This window comes from Simochromis diagramma, unplaced genomic scaffold (assembly GCF_900408965.1).
Source record: "Simochromis diagramma unplaced genomic scaffold, fSimDia1.1 OVJJ01000216.1, whole genome shotgun sequence".
NCBI classification, from domain to species: Eukaryota; Metazoa; Chordata; class Actinopteri; order Cichliformes; family Cichlidae; genus Simochromis; species Simochromis diagramma.
Window position 1 is genome coordinate 909,482 of NW_024386883.1, and position 16,216 is coordinate 925,697.

General features: G+C 40.4%; 1 protein-coding gene across 6 annotated transcripts in view; it reads left to right on the forward strand.

Annotated features, from left to right (window-relative positions):
- mink1 (misshapen-like kinase 1) overlaps positions 1 to 16,216 on the forward strand; it is a 30,790-nt gene that overhangs the window by 2,163 nt on the left and 12,411 nt on the right. For 3 of the 6 annotated variants that reach the window (XM_040032804.1, XM_040032806.1, XM_040032808.1), the window contains exons 2-15: positions 3,167 to 3,232; positions 3,656 to 3,838; positions 3,927 to 4,037; positions 4,664 to 4,754; positions 4,848 to 4,978; positions 5,065 to 5,119; positions 7,659 to 7,737; positions 8,970 to 9,145; positions 9,239 to 9,308; positions 9,393 to 9,603; positions 12,383 to 12,490; positions 13,102 to 13,188; positions 15,726 to 15,902; positions 15,990 to 16,160. In XM_040032804.1, coding sequence (XP_039888738.1) covers positions 3,167 to 3,232; positions 3,656 to 3,838; positions 3,927 to 4,037; positions 4,664 to 4,754; positions 4,848 to 4,978; positions 5,065 to 5,119; positions 7,659 to 7,737; positions 8,970 to 9,145; positions 9,239 to 9,308; positions 9,393 to 9,603; positions 12,383 to 12,490; positions 13,102 to 13,188; positions 15,726 to 15,902; positions 15,990 to 16,160 — 1,716 coding nt within the window. The remainder of the gene's footprint in view (positions 1 to 3,166; positions 3,233 to 3,655; positions 3,839 to 3,926; positions 4,038 to 4,663; positions 4,755 to 4,847; positions 4,979 to 5,064; positions 5,120 to 7,658; positions 7,738 to 8,969; positions 9,146 to 9,238; positions 9,309 to 9,392; positions 9,604 to 12,382; positions 12,491 to 13,101; positions 13,189 to 15,725; positions 15,903 to 15,989; positions 16,161 to 16,216) is intronic. The other 3 variants (XM_040032807.1, XM_040032810.1, XM_040032805.1) reach the window with 2 other exon arrangements.

Below are 16,216 nucleotides of genomic sequence, written 5' to 3' on the forward strand. Positions count from 1 at the left end.
AACTCACCATCACTCATATATTTAAATTTATCCAAAAGGGACATTGCACTATTGTAAACATGAGCGTGAGAGCCATTTAATGTAAATATGCCAGATTTAGCTGTATAAGCTAATTTTCCTCTGCAATCCATGGCAGGTTGATAGCACTGATCAACATTAACAGAGCCATGTAACATACTGAACAGACATTAAGTACCACTTATTGCATAAAACTCACAACAAAAAACAAAAGTAGATGCATACAATCACAAAAACATAGACGTATGCGTCAGATTATGACAGCATGTTTATTTATTCTTGAGCTTTAACAGTCGTGTTTTCCGCCCCTAATAAAGGTTTTTTCAGGGTATGTTTAATTCAATATTTTTGCGTCAGTTTTTTACTGGCGAGCATTCTCCTCGTTACCTGCCTCGCATTACAGCATATCTCTGGTGTTACCATCACTCCTTGAAAAACGTGATAACTATTGGCAGGACAGTGAACTGCGTCATCCACATCTCCGCAAACAAAAGGGGACCTCACTCTTAGATTTAAAAAAAAAAAAGCGTTTGAAATTATTAAATGGGCTTTAAAAAAAAAAAATCAGTGGCTCAATCACAGCATTTTTCCAGAAATTTGCTACACAGTACAGAAGAGGCCCAGCATTACATAACAACAGTTCACTGCAAACAGGCATCAACAAATTATTTATGCAGAAACACTTACATTGCCAATGGACTGGTTCTTATGTAGGGCTTTTCTACTCAGCCTGAGCACTCAAAGCAATTTATACCGCTTGCCAACATTCACACAAATTCATACAAACACTTTATTCTATGTTTTTTAAGTGTTTTCTATCCATCACTCACACTCTGCTGGATGCATTGGAGCGGAACTTGGGGTTAGCATCTTGGCTAAGGCACGATTTGGCATGTGGACTGGAGCAGCCAAGAATCAAACCACCAACCTTCCTCTTAGTAGATGACCCGCTCAGCCTCCTGAGCAGCAGCCACTAGCCAATATGTAGAAATTGCAAATGAAATTGAGGTATTTTGTTACATTGCTACAGTCAAAAAGTCAATCATCTTAGCCACCAACAACAATGACAATAATAAAGTTTATTTGTATAGGACTTATCGAACCCAATGTTACAGTGTGCTTCCCGAAAATGAAGAATAGACTTTAGAACAATAACAATACAACAATAGACTAAATTAAAATAAGCCGTGCAATACTCAATTGTCAGTTAGGTGAAAATGCAAAGGAGTAAAATAGCTGTAATATTAATGAAAGCTCTGGAATGCTTGATTTGCACTTTCTGAAAAGGTTAAAACAAATCTATAGCCATTTCCTGTAATTTTTGTTATTCTTATTTTACACACATTTGATGTGTTATTACAATTTAATAACAATAAAATTGTTCCCTGATTCTAATCGCTGAAGGCACGCGATGAGTTTTGATTTTGATGATTGCTGCAGGTCTGTAACCACATCTTTTTCTTTTCTTAGAAAGACATCCCCTCTTAGCGGTGTTGACATTGCAGGAAATGGTTTTCCTTCCTCTTTAACCATCACCACTATATTTTACAGTGCATACTGTTAAACCTAGCTTACCATCTTGACTATTTGGCTCAATTATGTGCGTTAGTCACTGAGGTTCCCCTCCTTGTACATGGGTACAGCCACATGGTTACAACCTCCCCCTTCTAGCCTAGTTTTACTGACACCTTGCTTGTTTGGCGTTCACTGCAGACACTTTAATTGACTTTTTGCTGGTGGTGCTACTCTTTGAACATCACTGTATCCTTCCCCTTCCATCATATCTTTCCTCTCATCCCACTCTGTGCTTACGTGGGTGAAGATGCCGTCTCTGCCTCGCCACCCACTCTATCATTACATTGTTGCCTCCCCTCCTGTTTTGCGTTGCCATTTCCCCACTTTTCTGTCCTCTATACTTAACATGTTTATCTCATCATATAACCATGTGTATTGAATCTTTGGTCACCTCCCCGATATACTGCCAAGTTTTCCCAATCATGCTGTTTTTTATCGTAATTCCTTGTCCTAAAGGAAAATCTTCTCCTCCCTGTTGAAGGCGTAAAAACCCCATCATTGGAAATGGATGAAAGCAGGATAGGTCATGGTGTACAATCTAAACCCAAAGCAGCAGTCTCACCACCCACACATCTTCTTAAAGCCATATTGAAATTGCATGAAAGTGGAACTGCTTGTCATTTCCCTTGTCTCTTGGGGGGGAGGGGGTTGCATAATTGAGTCAAAGCAACCTACTCATTATTAGTGTCAGTGAAATATGTGTTCGTGGTACTGAAACACAGAATGAACAGATGAAGAAAAAAGGCAGAAGTTTTATGTCAGTATTGTCAGAATCTGTCTTTGTATATCTAATCTAGTATCAATATTTAGTGTCTCTGAGTGTCTGCTTCCTCCGTGTAAAGTTTTGTGGGTGGCAGAGAACACTGAGTTTAGATCATTTGTATGGAAATATGTAATTGTGATATTGTCTCCGGTGTACACAGTAGAAGCCACTGGGATTGCTGTTATTTGTTTTTGTCTGTGGTCTCTGTTCTGCACAAGCCCATGTGCTTTATGTGGTTTTATGACACTGTTCTTAAGGGGTATAGATCTGTAGCTACGCTTACATCTAATGATAGTACACGACTTCTGAAATTGCAGTCATAAAAAAAAATTACACAGATCTTTCTTTGTCTTCAGCGGGGCCTCAGCATTGTTTTGGTTTTCAGTCTCGTGCTAATTTAGCCTTTGTGCTAATATAACTGCTGGTTGATTGCAGCTGTTTCAAGAACAGGTGAGGTTTAGCAGGGTGCTAGTATTTAAGGGTTAGTCTTTACCCAAGAAATATGAGCGCAGCAACATGAAATACAACCTGCACTTGGGGTCAGCATTGAAGTGTAAATGTGGAGGATTCAAAGAAGAACAAAGCAAGCATCACCCACTTAAAAACAAAAATAAATGTGGTGAGCTTTGAGTGCAGTCATTTTAATTTTGCCTTTTCCCAAATGTTGAAAAAGAAAAGTGAATTAGGTTTGTTTTTGTTGAAATGCTTTGTCTGTCTTTAGTATGTCAAGCTGATGTGGATTAAATGATGTATCTTAATTGCTCTGCCTGTCTACTGTAAGTCATTTTAAACTGCTGCTCTCTTTACTAGGATCCAGCAGGAATCTTCGAGCTGGTCGAGGTCGTTGGCAATGGCACATATGGACAGGTGTACAAGGTGAGCCATGATGCCTTTGTGACATATGAGTAATGCACAAATTCTAATGGAGAATAAAAAATTCAGTGCCTGAATTATCACTTGTGCATTGAGTGAGCATTTTGGATTGTTGCTGCACAGCCTCCTTCAGTGTCTGTTCTTTAAACGTTCTGTACATTAACTTCTTAGATTAAAGCAGATTTAGCCCACTGTCATGTCAGTGAAAATTTCAGCTATCAGGCTGTTAAATTTCAAGTGGCAGTGACGGGAAGATAAGGCACTCTAGTAAAAGGAAATGTAAATTAAGAACAGGAAAATGATGTGAAGAAGCAATTAGCCACACTTAATGGACCAAATTCAAAGAGTTCCAGAAAGATAGAATCTAAGATTCACTTTAAATATTACTGATTAGTGTTAGAATGATTCAACTTGCTTTTTCTTCAGGGACGTCACGTGAAGACGGGCCAGCTGGCTGCCATCAAGGTGATGGATGTTACAGAGGAGGAAGAAGAGGAGATCAAAGCTGAAATAAACATGCTGAAAAAATACAGCCACCACCGCAACATAGCCACATACTACGGTGCCTTTGTCAAGAAGAGTCCGCCGGGACATGACGACCAGCTTTGGGTCTGTCTGCCACTGTGTCTGGGCTGATGGTTTAGTGGTTGCAAGCCTCATTAATTGTTCTAAGTGAGATGTGTTTGTTTCCTCATAGCTGGTGATGGAGTTTTGTGGGGCGGGGTCAGTGACCGACCTGGTGAAAAACACTAAGGGCAGCTCTCTAAAGGAGGACTGGATTGCTTACATCTGCAGAGAGATCCTAAGGGTGAGAAATCAAGAAGCCATGTTTAGCCACAATGCCAAAGGGTTGACAGACCACACTCCTCCACATACTAGTGAAGTTTTGTCACGTGCACAGTTGTCACTTTGTAGTGTCAAAGTCTGTCCAGAGACAGATGGACCAATAAACACTTGGGAAAGTCACCTATGCGCTGGTTCCCACAGAAGTACATTCCTCCCTGACCAGATTGTTTTGTCAAGATAAGGCACACACGTAGGCAAAGTCAAGGTGAAAACAAAGCCAGCTGTGGTAGCAGGGCAGGTGAATGCTACTAATTACAGCTTTTATACAGTACGCAGGGTTGTACTACACCATTTCACAACCTCAAATCCAACTGTTAAGCCTCATGTGTGACTGTAATTTTGCACATTTGTGATGCTATCATGTTTTTAAGAGCAGCCCAAAGATGTGTGGATAACGCAGAAAGCCGATTAAACTGCTCAACGCTGCTATTGTGTTAGTGCTTGTCAGAGCAGGTATCTACAAGGCCACATTTTGCCAGGCTGACACACACACACACACACACACTTGCTGTTTTTGCCACTAATGTGTGTGCAGCAGAGCTTGTTACATACTGATATTTTTTTTTTGTCTTGTTTTTATATGAACAGGGTCTGTCTCACCTCCATGCCCATAAAGTTATCCACAGAGACATCAAGGGCCAGAACGTTCTGCTAACAGAGAATGCAGAGGTCAAACTGGGTATGTTAGTTTTGATAGTGTGCATTACTAAAGCAGACCCAGCCTCGGACCCTTTTCTGTCTCTTATTTCTCGTTTCTTTATGTCACTTTCAGTCGATTTTGGGGTCAGCGCCCAGTTGGACAGGACAGTTGGGCGAAGAAATACCTTTATTGGCACACCATACTGGATGGCACCTGAGGTCATTGCCTGCGATGAGAATCCTGACTCCACCTATGACTACAGGGTAACACCAGCCACAGTATTGTTTATGTGCAGTATGTTGTATGAACAAAGTGCAAGGCTGACCCTGGGCCCCTGTGTATTTTGCAGAGTGATATTTGGTCCTTGGGAATCACAGCTATTGAGATGGCCGAAGGAGCTCCTCGTAAGTGTCTTTGTAACCTTTGCACACTTTTTTTGAACCAGTTTTTGCTAAATAGTGCATATTAACATAGCAACAGATAACTCATAATTTCAAAGCCCTTTCTGCAAGATGTCATGAATGAGCCTGTCTTGCATATGCAGCCCTGTTGTCTGTATCTTCAGATGGACGGCTGACTCACTGTAATCAAGGTAGTGAAATGGTGAGCTGCCAGTTGGCTTGTGGAGGCTGCTTGTACAGATCTCTCCGGTCTGCTTAGCAGGGAGCTTTGTCTGCCTGGATATTTGGTGTTAAATGCAAAGAAGCAAAGAAAAAATCTCACTGAAGAGTAGCAGCTAAAAAGTTTGGTAAAGAAGGTGTCGAACAGTAGCTCAACACGAGTAGCTTGTAGTGCCTAGTGCGCTCCTACATTTGATAAGTGGGTGGTTGTTTTTAAACTGATATATGTGCAGAGTTTTAGAGTAGAAGACTCGAGTCATTCACTGGCTGGTGTGGTTTTGTGACACCATTCAGTATGAAGCCTACAGAAAACTGGTGTGTAAACTTGAACCCTTTAGTGAAACGTTGACATCACGAGTGCAGCAGTTCCTTCTTTGAGATGAACAAAATTTCTATTTTCAGAGTAGAGCCACTGCTGTCCCTTTAGACCATTCTGAAAGTTCAGAAAGCTCCTGCAGATCATGATGTTGCTGCTGTGAATGACACGCGGCACACAGACCAACTGTCAAGCTAGTGTTGTACCGTGATAAATTATGCAGCATGTACTGACTGTATCAGGCTGATAACTGAAGTTTGGTTGCCACTAATAAAACGATCAGCTAGCCTCTATTTTTAAAAATGGTCGCTTTTGATAGTAATGCTGAAACCATTTGTCAGTTGATTTTTATTTATATTATAAAGTATAGTTTGTATAGTTAGCGTATATTGTCAAAATACTAGAATTTCAAACTCAGTACTGATACCCAGAAAAATGCACACAGATAGAAGAAGCATTTCTTTTAATGGAGGTTAAAACAATGCAAATGATAAGATCAATAACACTGTGATTAAGTTGTCTGCTATAGTGTAAAAAAAAATACAGGAACAACAGAACTGTGCGCGTGTGTTGTATATCAAATAGAGATTAAGTAGGTTAACAATTATAACTGTTTAAAACTTCAGTGTTGTTGAAACGGGACCTTTCCCGACCGCTCGATATTCCTCCTGAAATGTTGTTTGGTGCTGTGAGCGTCAGCTACTTTAGCTGTTAGTGAGAGGAGGGGCTGTGTGCCTGCCTGTCTGCAGCAGTGCTGTGTGAAGTTTTGTGTCGACTGGAGGAGGCAACGATGGCACTATTTATAGCAATACAAATGAGTATGTAATAGTAATTTTGAGTATTGATTAGTATAATTGGTGTCAATTTAATATATATGTTTTTTTTAAAATATAATATTGCCAATCCTAAATGCAAGACAGGTTTTATGAATCTGTTAACACCTGCTTAAAAGTGTAATAAAAGCATAATAACTATGCTAAAGCCCACACTGGCCTTGGCTCTCTTTGTTATATTCTATAACAACATGATGGGCATTATAGTCAGTTATTAGTTCTGAATGTTGAATTTGCTCTTTATTACCGTAATCAATATTCTTCCAAGTAAACATTATTCTTAATTAGGTTAAATAGTCACAGTAGTAGTTAAATATCTGCACTTGGTATTTTTATTTCTGTACTGATCACATGACCTAAATTTACTGGGAATTCATCCACCATCAGCAGGGTTGGCGAGGATTCTGTATGATATTTGTCACAGTTTCACTGGGATAGCTTTATTGTGCCGGTTCTAGTAATGTGCTCACGATCCTTGCAGGAATCAAAGCATTGGTTGCACAGTATGCTCACTCCTTGCTCATCTTTAGCTTTTTTTTTTTTTTTTTTTTTTTTTACTTCCTAAAGGTAATTGTTTGAGTGTTGAGCTTTTGGACTGTCTGTAGTAAAACACTGAAAGGGACAGCGGCAGATAACCGTTTGCACAAAATAATTTCTACTCCCGGGATTGTTTTAGAAAAGTGCCAACATCGTGTCAGTGGGTGAGCCATTTCTTTAGTGCATGTTATATGGAGCATGTTCTCACTGTGATTCCTGTGGTTCGTGCATACTTTAAAATGCTGAAATGAAAATTTCCTCTTTCCTGCCTCAGTCACGTTGGATATGTCCTAAAGACTGTGTTACAAAAGCCTATTTACTGTGAAAGTCTAAAGCTAACCAGTCAGGTTTAGCTACCTACCTACGCTGGGAACACAATGACTCACAGTCCTTGTTCTTACATTCAGTGTAACAATAAGCCTGAGGCACTGGGAACGATTGGATAACAGCAGCTGTAACCATGTTTGAGGATGCAGAAAACATGTATAATGGTGGCATGTGTTATTCACAAACTGCCACATGTGGAAGTGGATGATACTCTAACATTACCCTCATTCTGATGTGCTCTTTGTTTTGTAAATCGACTCACAGCATGGACGGAAAGATTTAACCCCAGTAATCTCCTTTATTTCTTTAGCCTTGTGTGACATGCACCCAATGAGAGCCCTCTTCCTGATCCCCAGGAACCCCCCTCCAAAACTTAAATCGAAGAAGTGGTGAGTTATCAGCCTTACCAGTGCCTTATATCAAAGTGTTTGAAAAGCCTTTTTTTTTTCTTAGCGTGTGTTGGATTGTGCATTCAGTAAACAATGTTCTAGCATATTTCCCTCTGTGTAATAAACTGGTAGCATACTGCCTCACTGCAGGCTTTGTAATTGTTATCACTTTGCATTAAAGTGAAATAATAATTCAATAATTTATGAACTACACTCAACAAATAAGTGTAGTCTATTGTGATGGCAAAGAAGTAGGTCAGTGCGGGAGGGCACGGTTTACATCTGATGTAGTAGTGTAGTCACTTGGCGTATCAGGTTACTGCTGTATGTGAATGGAAACGTGTGGATGGTACAAGAAATTGAAGGACGGTGTCTAGTTTCCAAAATCTTGTGCATCAAGATAAATTGGGTGCATTTGCAATAGCTGAATCTCCCTCACATTTCAAAGCATTAAAGGTCGCGCACTTGTTCTCCTTATGAGCCAGATTTGATTGCTTGCAAGCATTTAAACTAATTTGTCATGTTTTCTCCTACCCGCTACTTTTCCTGCTAGTCGTTAATGGACCCACTTAGTAGTGGATCTACTTTTGCTCACGCAGGATTAAAAATGCAATGTTTCTTCCACAGTTTTTATAATTGTCATGGGAAAAAAAGCTGCTGCCAATGTTCTACCAATACATGAGTGTTTAAAAAAAAAAAAAAAAAAAAAAAAAAAAAAAAAGTAGGGGACAGAGCCAGGTGCATGATCAGTTGAATACAATGGACATTAATGACCTGATGCACATACCAGTAATTACACAGTTACTATACTGTGCTGCATTGCATTATTTAACAGTGATCATGTGGTTTATGGTCCTATTTTAATGAAACAAACAATCGTTAATCACATTGTTTGTTTATGTCCTTTTTTTCTTTTTTTAACTGGTTAATCACAGCGACTAGCCCCCCCATCAGTGAAAGTAATTTTTGAAAAGGCAATAGTCACACAATGGTGCTAGCATTAACCGCAAAACTTAACAGCTTAGTTCACATTTGACTAACAGAGGAATATTTCTAAAAAGGTCTTTTATTTCTCAAATACTGATAAAGATTATTCCTACCCCGCTATATGTGAAAAGATCCTCTTCAATTTCTCATTGTTGTTGAATCTGTATTCTGTGCAGTACTTGTCCAACTATCAGCTTGCCTCCTGCTCAAGTTTTCTTATCTTCTAACCTTCCTCGTCCTGCCAGGTCCAAGAAATTTATTGACTTTATAGAGAGCTGCCTTGTAAAGACATATCCCAGCCGGCCATCCACGGAGCAGCTGCTCAAGCATTCCTTCATCAGGGATCAGCCCACTGAACGCCAGGTCCGAATTCAACTCAAAGACCATATTGACCGTACACGCAAAAAAAGGGGAGAGAAGGGTAAGAAAGTGTAGCACCAGCTTTGTAGAGTGTTCACAGACAGTCAGCAAAAAAATTCACATTAGAGTGACTTGAATTTATTTTTCCTTACAGAAGAAACAGAGTATGAGTACAGTGGTAGTGATGAAGAGGAGGACAATCGTGGAGATGACAGAGAGTCAAGGTAATTTTAGCATTTCTGTCACAGGACACTTTTTGACTTGTTTGAGTTTCTCTTTTCACTCATATTTTGATTTTTGGTCTTCAGTTCAATCCTCAATGTGCCGGGTGAGTCCACCTTGCGGCGGGACTTCCAGCGTCTGCAGCAGGAGAACAAAGAGCGCTCGGAGGCTCACAAGAGGCAGCAGGCCCAACTGGCAGCTCAGCGCCGGGACCCCGAGGAGCACAAGAGGCAACTGTTGCATGACCGACAGAAACGCATCGAAGAACAGAAGGAACAGCGTCGCAGACTTGAAGAGGTAAAATTCAGCCTTTTTAAAGGAAGTCTCTAGCATTAAGAGATATATGCTCATTCGTTTCATTGGTGGGAATTGGAATGATACCCATCTCATCTCTGTGCTAATCTGGGTGTCAAAACAGGAAGGTTGGCATAACTTAGCATATGGACAGAAAGCCTGACCTCTCTAAAAAAACAAAAAGATCTGTACACAGTGAAACATTTGCTCTTGTTCCTCCGTGTGACTGTAGAGGGTTAGTTACAGCTCAGACCTGCCCCTAAAATAAGCTGAGACTTTATCTGTTCCAGAAGTTGGGAAATTATTGTGTCATAGCTGCCAAATCATTAAGAATAATTAAATATAACCTATAACAAAACTTGAAGAAAAAAATACAAACACGATCAAATGAAATACCCCAATGAAGTCAAAGAAACTGCTTGGTGTCACTTCTACACTTTAGGTTTTGTATAGATTAGACAAAGGAGATGCTACAGCACATTCAGAATCCCTGGTAGGTGTGTTTTTGAGCATTTGCCAGTCATTATGCTAATCTGGTTAATTAGTAGCTTAAGCTTCATGCTTATCCCACAAACATGAGTCTTACAGCAAAAGAGCAGGTGGGCATTTTCGCCCAGCTGTCACTGGGGGCTGCTGGATCTGGGTTCACTGTTTTACTACGACTAAAACTAGTCGGAATAACAGGAATTCCTGCATAGCACAGCTTGATTAATGTTTATCTTTTCGTAGCTTATTTATTCGTGCACGCCACTCTTTTAGGAAGACGGCCTTCTAAAGCGAAACAATCTAAAGCGAATAAAGCAGTAATTTTAAAATAGTCATGACGTAAAATATTTACTGCAGCTTGTCGTGGGAATTGAGACAAGAATCATTTCCTGTGATTGAGAATTGAACTTTGAAATGGATTCCACCTTAAATAAGAACGAGGAAAGACTGATAAGGAGGCCCGTGTTTTTACAAGTGCTCGTTCTTTTCTGAGATATTAATATTGTGTTTACCCCACATTTGCACAACCGCTTTGCTGCTTATCATCAGATTTGAGTTGTTAGTTTTGATTAATTATGGTGATAATATTTATGAAATGCAAACACATGTTTTGTTCGAGATGGAACAAGAGCATGTTACTTTGAGTTGCCTCCACTCTTGATCTTCGATCATTAGAAATGTGCACGTTTTACTACCAGCTCATGATACAAAAACATTATGCAATATGACAGCACATCTTAATTCAAGCAGTGTAGTTCATTGTCTGTCCGTACTTCCTGTCCTTCTCTTTTAGCCACATAACTGTCTCTGGTTGGTCCTTTTCTTGCTTTGAGCTTGATTTCAGTATGTTTGTTTGCTTTCGGCAGTGGCAAAACATTTTAGATTTACTTCCTCACGCTGTCTGCGCTAACCTTTTGTTCCGTGTAACTGCCATGACTTACAAAAGCACATGTAAGAGTAACAATGTTTAAATAGTTTAGATGTTGAAATTGGCCAGTGAGACAGACACATCAGTACACTCACCTGTCTGTCTCGATTTCACAACCTACGTGACTAAATAACTAGTTATAAGTACTGAACTAAGCTCAGGTCACCTTGTAGACTAGAACAAAGTATTCTGAAGTGATGGAGTTTACAAAATGTATTGTCATTATGCTTTTTCTTCTCAATTTGAGAATCGATGATTGCTCAATTATATTAGTGATAGTGACCCAAGATCGAGTGCTCTACACTAACCTTACCTCAGCACTGAGGGCCGCTTGTGTTATTTAATAATGTAAGAAAACCATTTATGTGTGATGAGTGGAAGAGGATGAATGAATGGAGTTTTTGCAGTAGAGCAAAAAAATATTAATGACCACACATTTCCAGATCTGAATCACTGGAAATGAAATATTCTTATGCTTTTTATTTTCTTTCAGTACCTTCATTCACAATGTTTCGGCCCTGAACAGTCTTTCACTGTATATTTTTAGAAGTACAGCATTGTACTTCTAACAGTAGCTGACATAGTGTTGATATATCCACCCCTTCAAAGCTTACAGACAATAAATTGTATGAAAATGTTGTCTTTGTTGCACGGCATCTGAACTTCCTTTGAAGCTGACACACAGTCAGGATTTGACAGGATGTTATGTTAGACATTATTAATGAAAAGGCTGAGCATGTTGCTAAATACTTGGAAAGACATGCCTGCATAACCCAGTGAATTAGAGATGGGGTGGGGGGGAAATCTGTGAAATCTCTGGGGAGTTCAGTAGGATTTGATGCACATGTTAGCGCACCTACACTGCTGTTGTTGCTGTAATCGTTGTGCAACATTGGTAAAGGGTTATAACTACAGCGAGGGTGCGTTCTAATGAACCTTCACCTCCTTGTCTATCTTATTTACCTCTTTTGTTTACCAATAAAGTGTCAGCGATGACTGAGTGTACGAGTGCGTTTTAGTGCCGCTGCCAAGTCGCGGGGGCTCTCGTTTCCCCACAAAGAACAAATCTTTGTGTTTCAGTCTCTGTTTAGAAAAAGGCAGATAAAAAGCGCCCCCAGTCAAAAGTGAAAAACTGTCACTTCAAGTTTGAATCAAAGCAGTACACTGAAAAGATGATTAGGATGCATTAGGTGTGTGTTTGTGAGAATGACTCACAGCTTCCTTTCTCTGCCCTGTACTTCTGCAGCTCTCACCCCCACCCTCCTCATATCTTTGCAGGGGAGAATTTTCTTAACAGTAGGCTAATTTCTCTGTGCAGCCACATCCTCTGTGCTCATTACTCTTTTTCCTGTCACCCTTCTCTCCCAGCAACAGAGAAAACAGGGAGAGATGGTGAGGCAGCAAGAAAAGGGTCCCCATCGGAGACTTGACGATATGAGACGGGAGGAAGATAGGAGGCTGGCAGAGAGAGAGCAGGTAACCAACCACAGGAGGAGTGGGATTGCAGTCGGCCAATCGGAGCGAAGTGTAGGCGTGTCCAGCGGCAACACTGTGCAGGTTGCTCTGGTGGTGAAATTCCAGGAGTAGGTTGCCATAGCAGCAAGGGTCTAAATTAGTGTATTTACTCAGAGATGAGTTTTCTGTGGGTGAGCTCTCTGCGCCTCTTATGCTGTTTCCAGTCTACCCAGTAGAACAAGAGTCTGGCATCATGGCACAGTCACCTTTTAGTGCCAAATAGCCCCTTTTTAAAATATTAGTCTGGTCCCTTAGATCAGTCACAGTGTCCTGATAAATATTTACATTCACTGCCATTCATTTTAAATCTAGACACTTCTCACGGTCTCTGTTTAGTGCTGACAGTATGTTTTAATGGTCATTTGATTAGTCTCTGTTGAAGCTTCTTAACATGGGTGGTGACTGTTTTGAGACTAAAATTGTTGATTTTAATCCATGCAACACATGGTTTCTGTTACTGGATTGACATTACATAACTCTGCTTCTATGGTCTTTCCCCTCCCCCAATCATGCTCTCATTCCTCCTTCATCACCTCAATGTTTATCATTCCTCCCTTGTTACCTTTCCTCAGGAGTTTATCAGGCATAAGTTAGAAGAGGAGCAGCGGCAGTTAGAAATCCTCCAACAGCAGTTGCTTCAGGAGCAAGCGCTGTTAATGGTAACTAGTCCTTATTACTCCTTAATCATTTCCTCTTCAAACTGCAGAGACTTGCACATTCATCTCCTGGTTATAATATATTGTCTGAAAAGGAGGGCAGCTTTTTTCCAAACCAAACACTGCAGTGTTGCAAGCCTGCTTGTGTTTGAGTTTAGATGCTTTTTAAATGGAATGAAAGTCAGAGATGAGATGTTTTTGTTTTTTTTCTTTCTCAATCAGAATATAAAAGCTCAGCTTGAGTTTGTAAGATTCTACATGTGGAGCACCTTGATGTAAATAAGCGGTTCATTTTCCAGAATATGGATGTAGCTCCCACAATATTCCGTGTTATTTAAAAGACATGCGGTGACCTAGATTTTGGGGGCAGTTTTCATTGTATAATGATATCTTGCGCACACTGAAGGGTAGAATCGCTGCACTCGTGGCATCTTTGTTTCTGTGTGCACCTGTGGAGCGTAGGAGTTGCTGTCATCAAGACTGAAGCCTTTGTTTCTGTTTTGTAGAGTGGGAAAAATAATCCTATCCTATTTACTTTAGACGTCAGGGAATTTCAAATGCTTTCTCATGTCTTGCACAGAGCTCCTGTGGGTATGTAGGTCTTCACAGGGAACCAGAGCACAAGGCTGAAAACAAGTGCGCTATCCTTCCTCTGGGTTTGGCATAAAAGGGGCGTTTATGTGTGTGCAGCACGTAATTGCCCTACAGTGCAGTGAGACAAAATATTCAGGTGTATGGGCCTTGTAGGCCAAATTTCTGTGGATCACAGTATTCACTTCTAATACATCCAGTTTGTTCAGTAAATGTAAGCCTACCTCCAGCTCACAATTGGAGTACATCGGCAAGTAGCGAGCAGCATTCCTCTCTTGCTATTTTAAATTAAGTCTAGGTGGAACATTAACCCAGTAGGAATGTTTCTGTAGTGCCTTAAAAAAAGTTGTGAAAAACTGTCTATTAACCAAAACCATTAGTCACAAGATCATAACCCCAACTTCTTGAAATCTGTGACGACTGCAGGATGTTTCCAGTCAGCCAAATTACATTGTAAGAAGGTATTCACATCGACAGCTACACGGATGTGAACAACACTGAATCCTTTTGAATTTGACATTTCAAAGTTGATTCAAAATGTGGTCTGATCGTTGATACAATTATTGACGAACATATTCTGACTGAAGTGATAATGCACAAACGGTCACAATTGTACAAGTTTTCATGAAAGCGCTGAGTGATCAGGAAGGAAGAAGTGAACTCGGCGAATTGCAGAGGCTCCTTTAGCAACAGCAGCCTCCATCAGATTGTTTCTGTTGCTGCTTTAGATTTAACCAGTCAAGAAAATGAACTGAGGTTTTGGTTTTGGCCTTTTCTCACAAATACAGACTTGTGCGTTTTTGTCAAAAAGTGGCATTCAGAAGAGCTAATAAATGAAAATGAAACAAAGCAAAGAAGAGATGAAAGAAACACCGTTCAGCCTTGTTGTAACTGTTGATGTGCATAATTTGACCTCCAGAGGGCGCTCTGCAACTTCACTGCCAAAAACACAAAACTCTGTTCTTTCTCCGTTTTCCTATAATCATCTCCTAGATGAAGATCAGTACAGTTTGAGTAATCAATGTAGAGAAATATGACACTACCAACTATACATAATCAGAGAAACCCCCTGCTGTCCACGTCATCCAAAACAAGCTGATTCTGAAAACGTTGTCAGTTTGCGAATGTTTAATTCTTTTATTCTGTTTTGGTTCCTTATCTTGTTATGTGATAAACTCCTGAACAAATAGTTCATATAGACAGTATTTTTTTTCTTATAACAGGATTGTTATAATATAATACAATTCATTTCTCTGTGCAAACCTCTACATAAGACGTGTAAACAACGAAGTTGTTTGCATTACCTTTAGAAGGCTTTATTTTCTTCAACTGCTGCAAGAAAGCTGTAAATTCATCCCTGTCTTAATTTTTTAAAAGGCCTCTTGGCCTGTAGTGTGCATGTATTCGCTTGACGAAAGAAAATTATGGTTAAAACTGCTCTAACTCAATGCAGCATCAGCTGGCCTGTAAATCTAGTGCTCCGTTGCCTGTAAGGACTCCGTTACTCACTCTCGGTTGAAAGAAAACTGTGAAGTTTAGCCTATGTTGTGGTGACTCATGGTAGAAAGTCTCATTTTAACCTCCAAAGCTTTGACTTCTCTGTTATTTCATGTTTTCTTCTGAATGCACTGGCCATCAAAAGGGTTAGAGACCCATGCCTACAACTCAATAAAAAACCAATAAGTCAGATGACTCATTTTTGCACTGTCTAACATACGGCACAAAAGCATTTAGCTACAGACATGATCAATATTATTTGCATGTGGGCTGGTAATTGACTGAAATAGGAGCACTTGGATATGTTAAAGCCCTAAACATGTGTTGTCTCTGGTTGAAATCAGGTCCGGTGTATTATCATTGCATCTGCTGTAATCCGCAGATTTGACTTGTGCTTTTGTGTCCAGTCTGAGGCAAGCAATGTCTTAAGTGCAGTGTTTCTCTCTGCTCAGGAATATAAACGCAAGCAGCTCGAGGAACAGCGTCAGTCCGAGCGGCTGCAGAGACAGCTGCAACAGGAACATGCCTACCTGGTGTCCCTGCAACAACAGCAGCAAGACAAGAAACCTCAGCTTTACCACTACAACAAAAACCTGGAGCCCAACAACAAACCGACTTGGGCCCGTGAGGTACCAGCATTCCGGCATTTTAATCATTAGACAGTAAAAGCAGCGAACACTACAGAGTAAATTCTCCTCTCGCACGCCTTATTTCAGGTGGAGGAGAGAAGTAAGCTCAACAGACAGGGCTCACCCAAAATCTGCACTACTGTCTCCGACACTGCCATCCAGTCACGCTCTGACTCAATCAGCCAGTCAGGAGCGGTCCAGTCTGCGCAGACCCCACCGATGCAAAGGCCTGTTGAACCCCAAGGAGGGCAGGGCAAGGTGGGTGTTTCTGAGAGTTTGAAATAATAATCTGCCCTTAATTGGAGCAGATACAA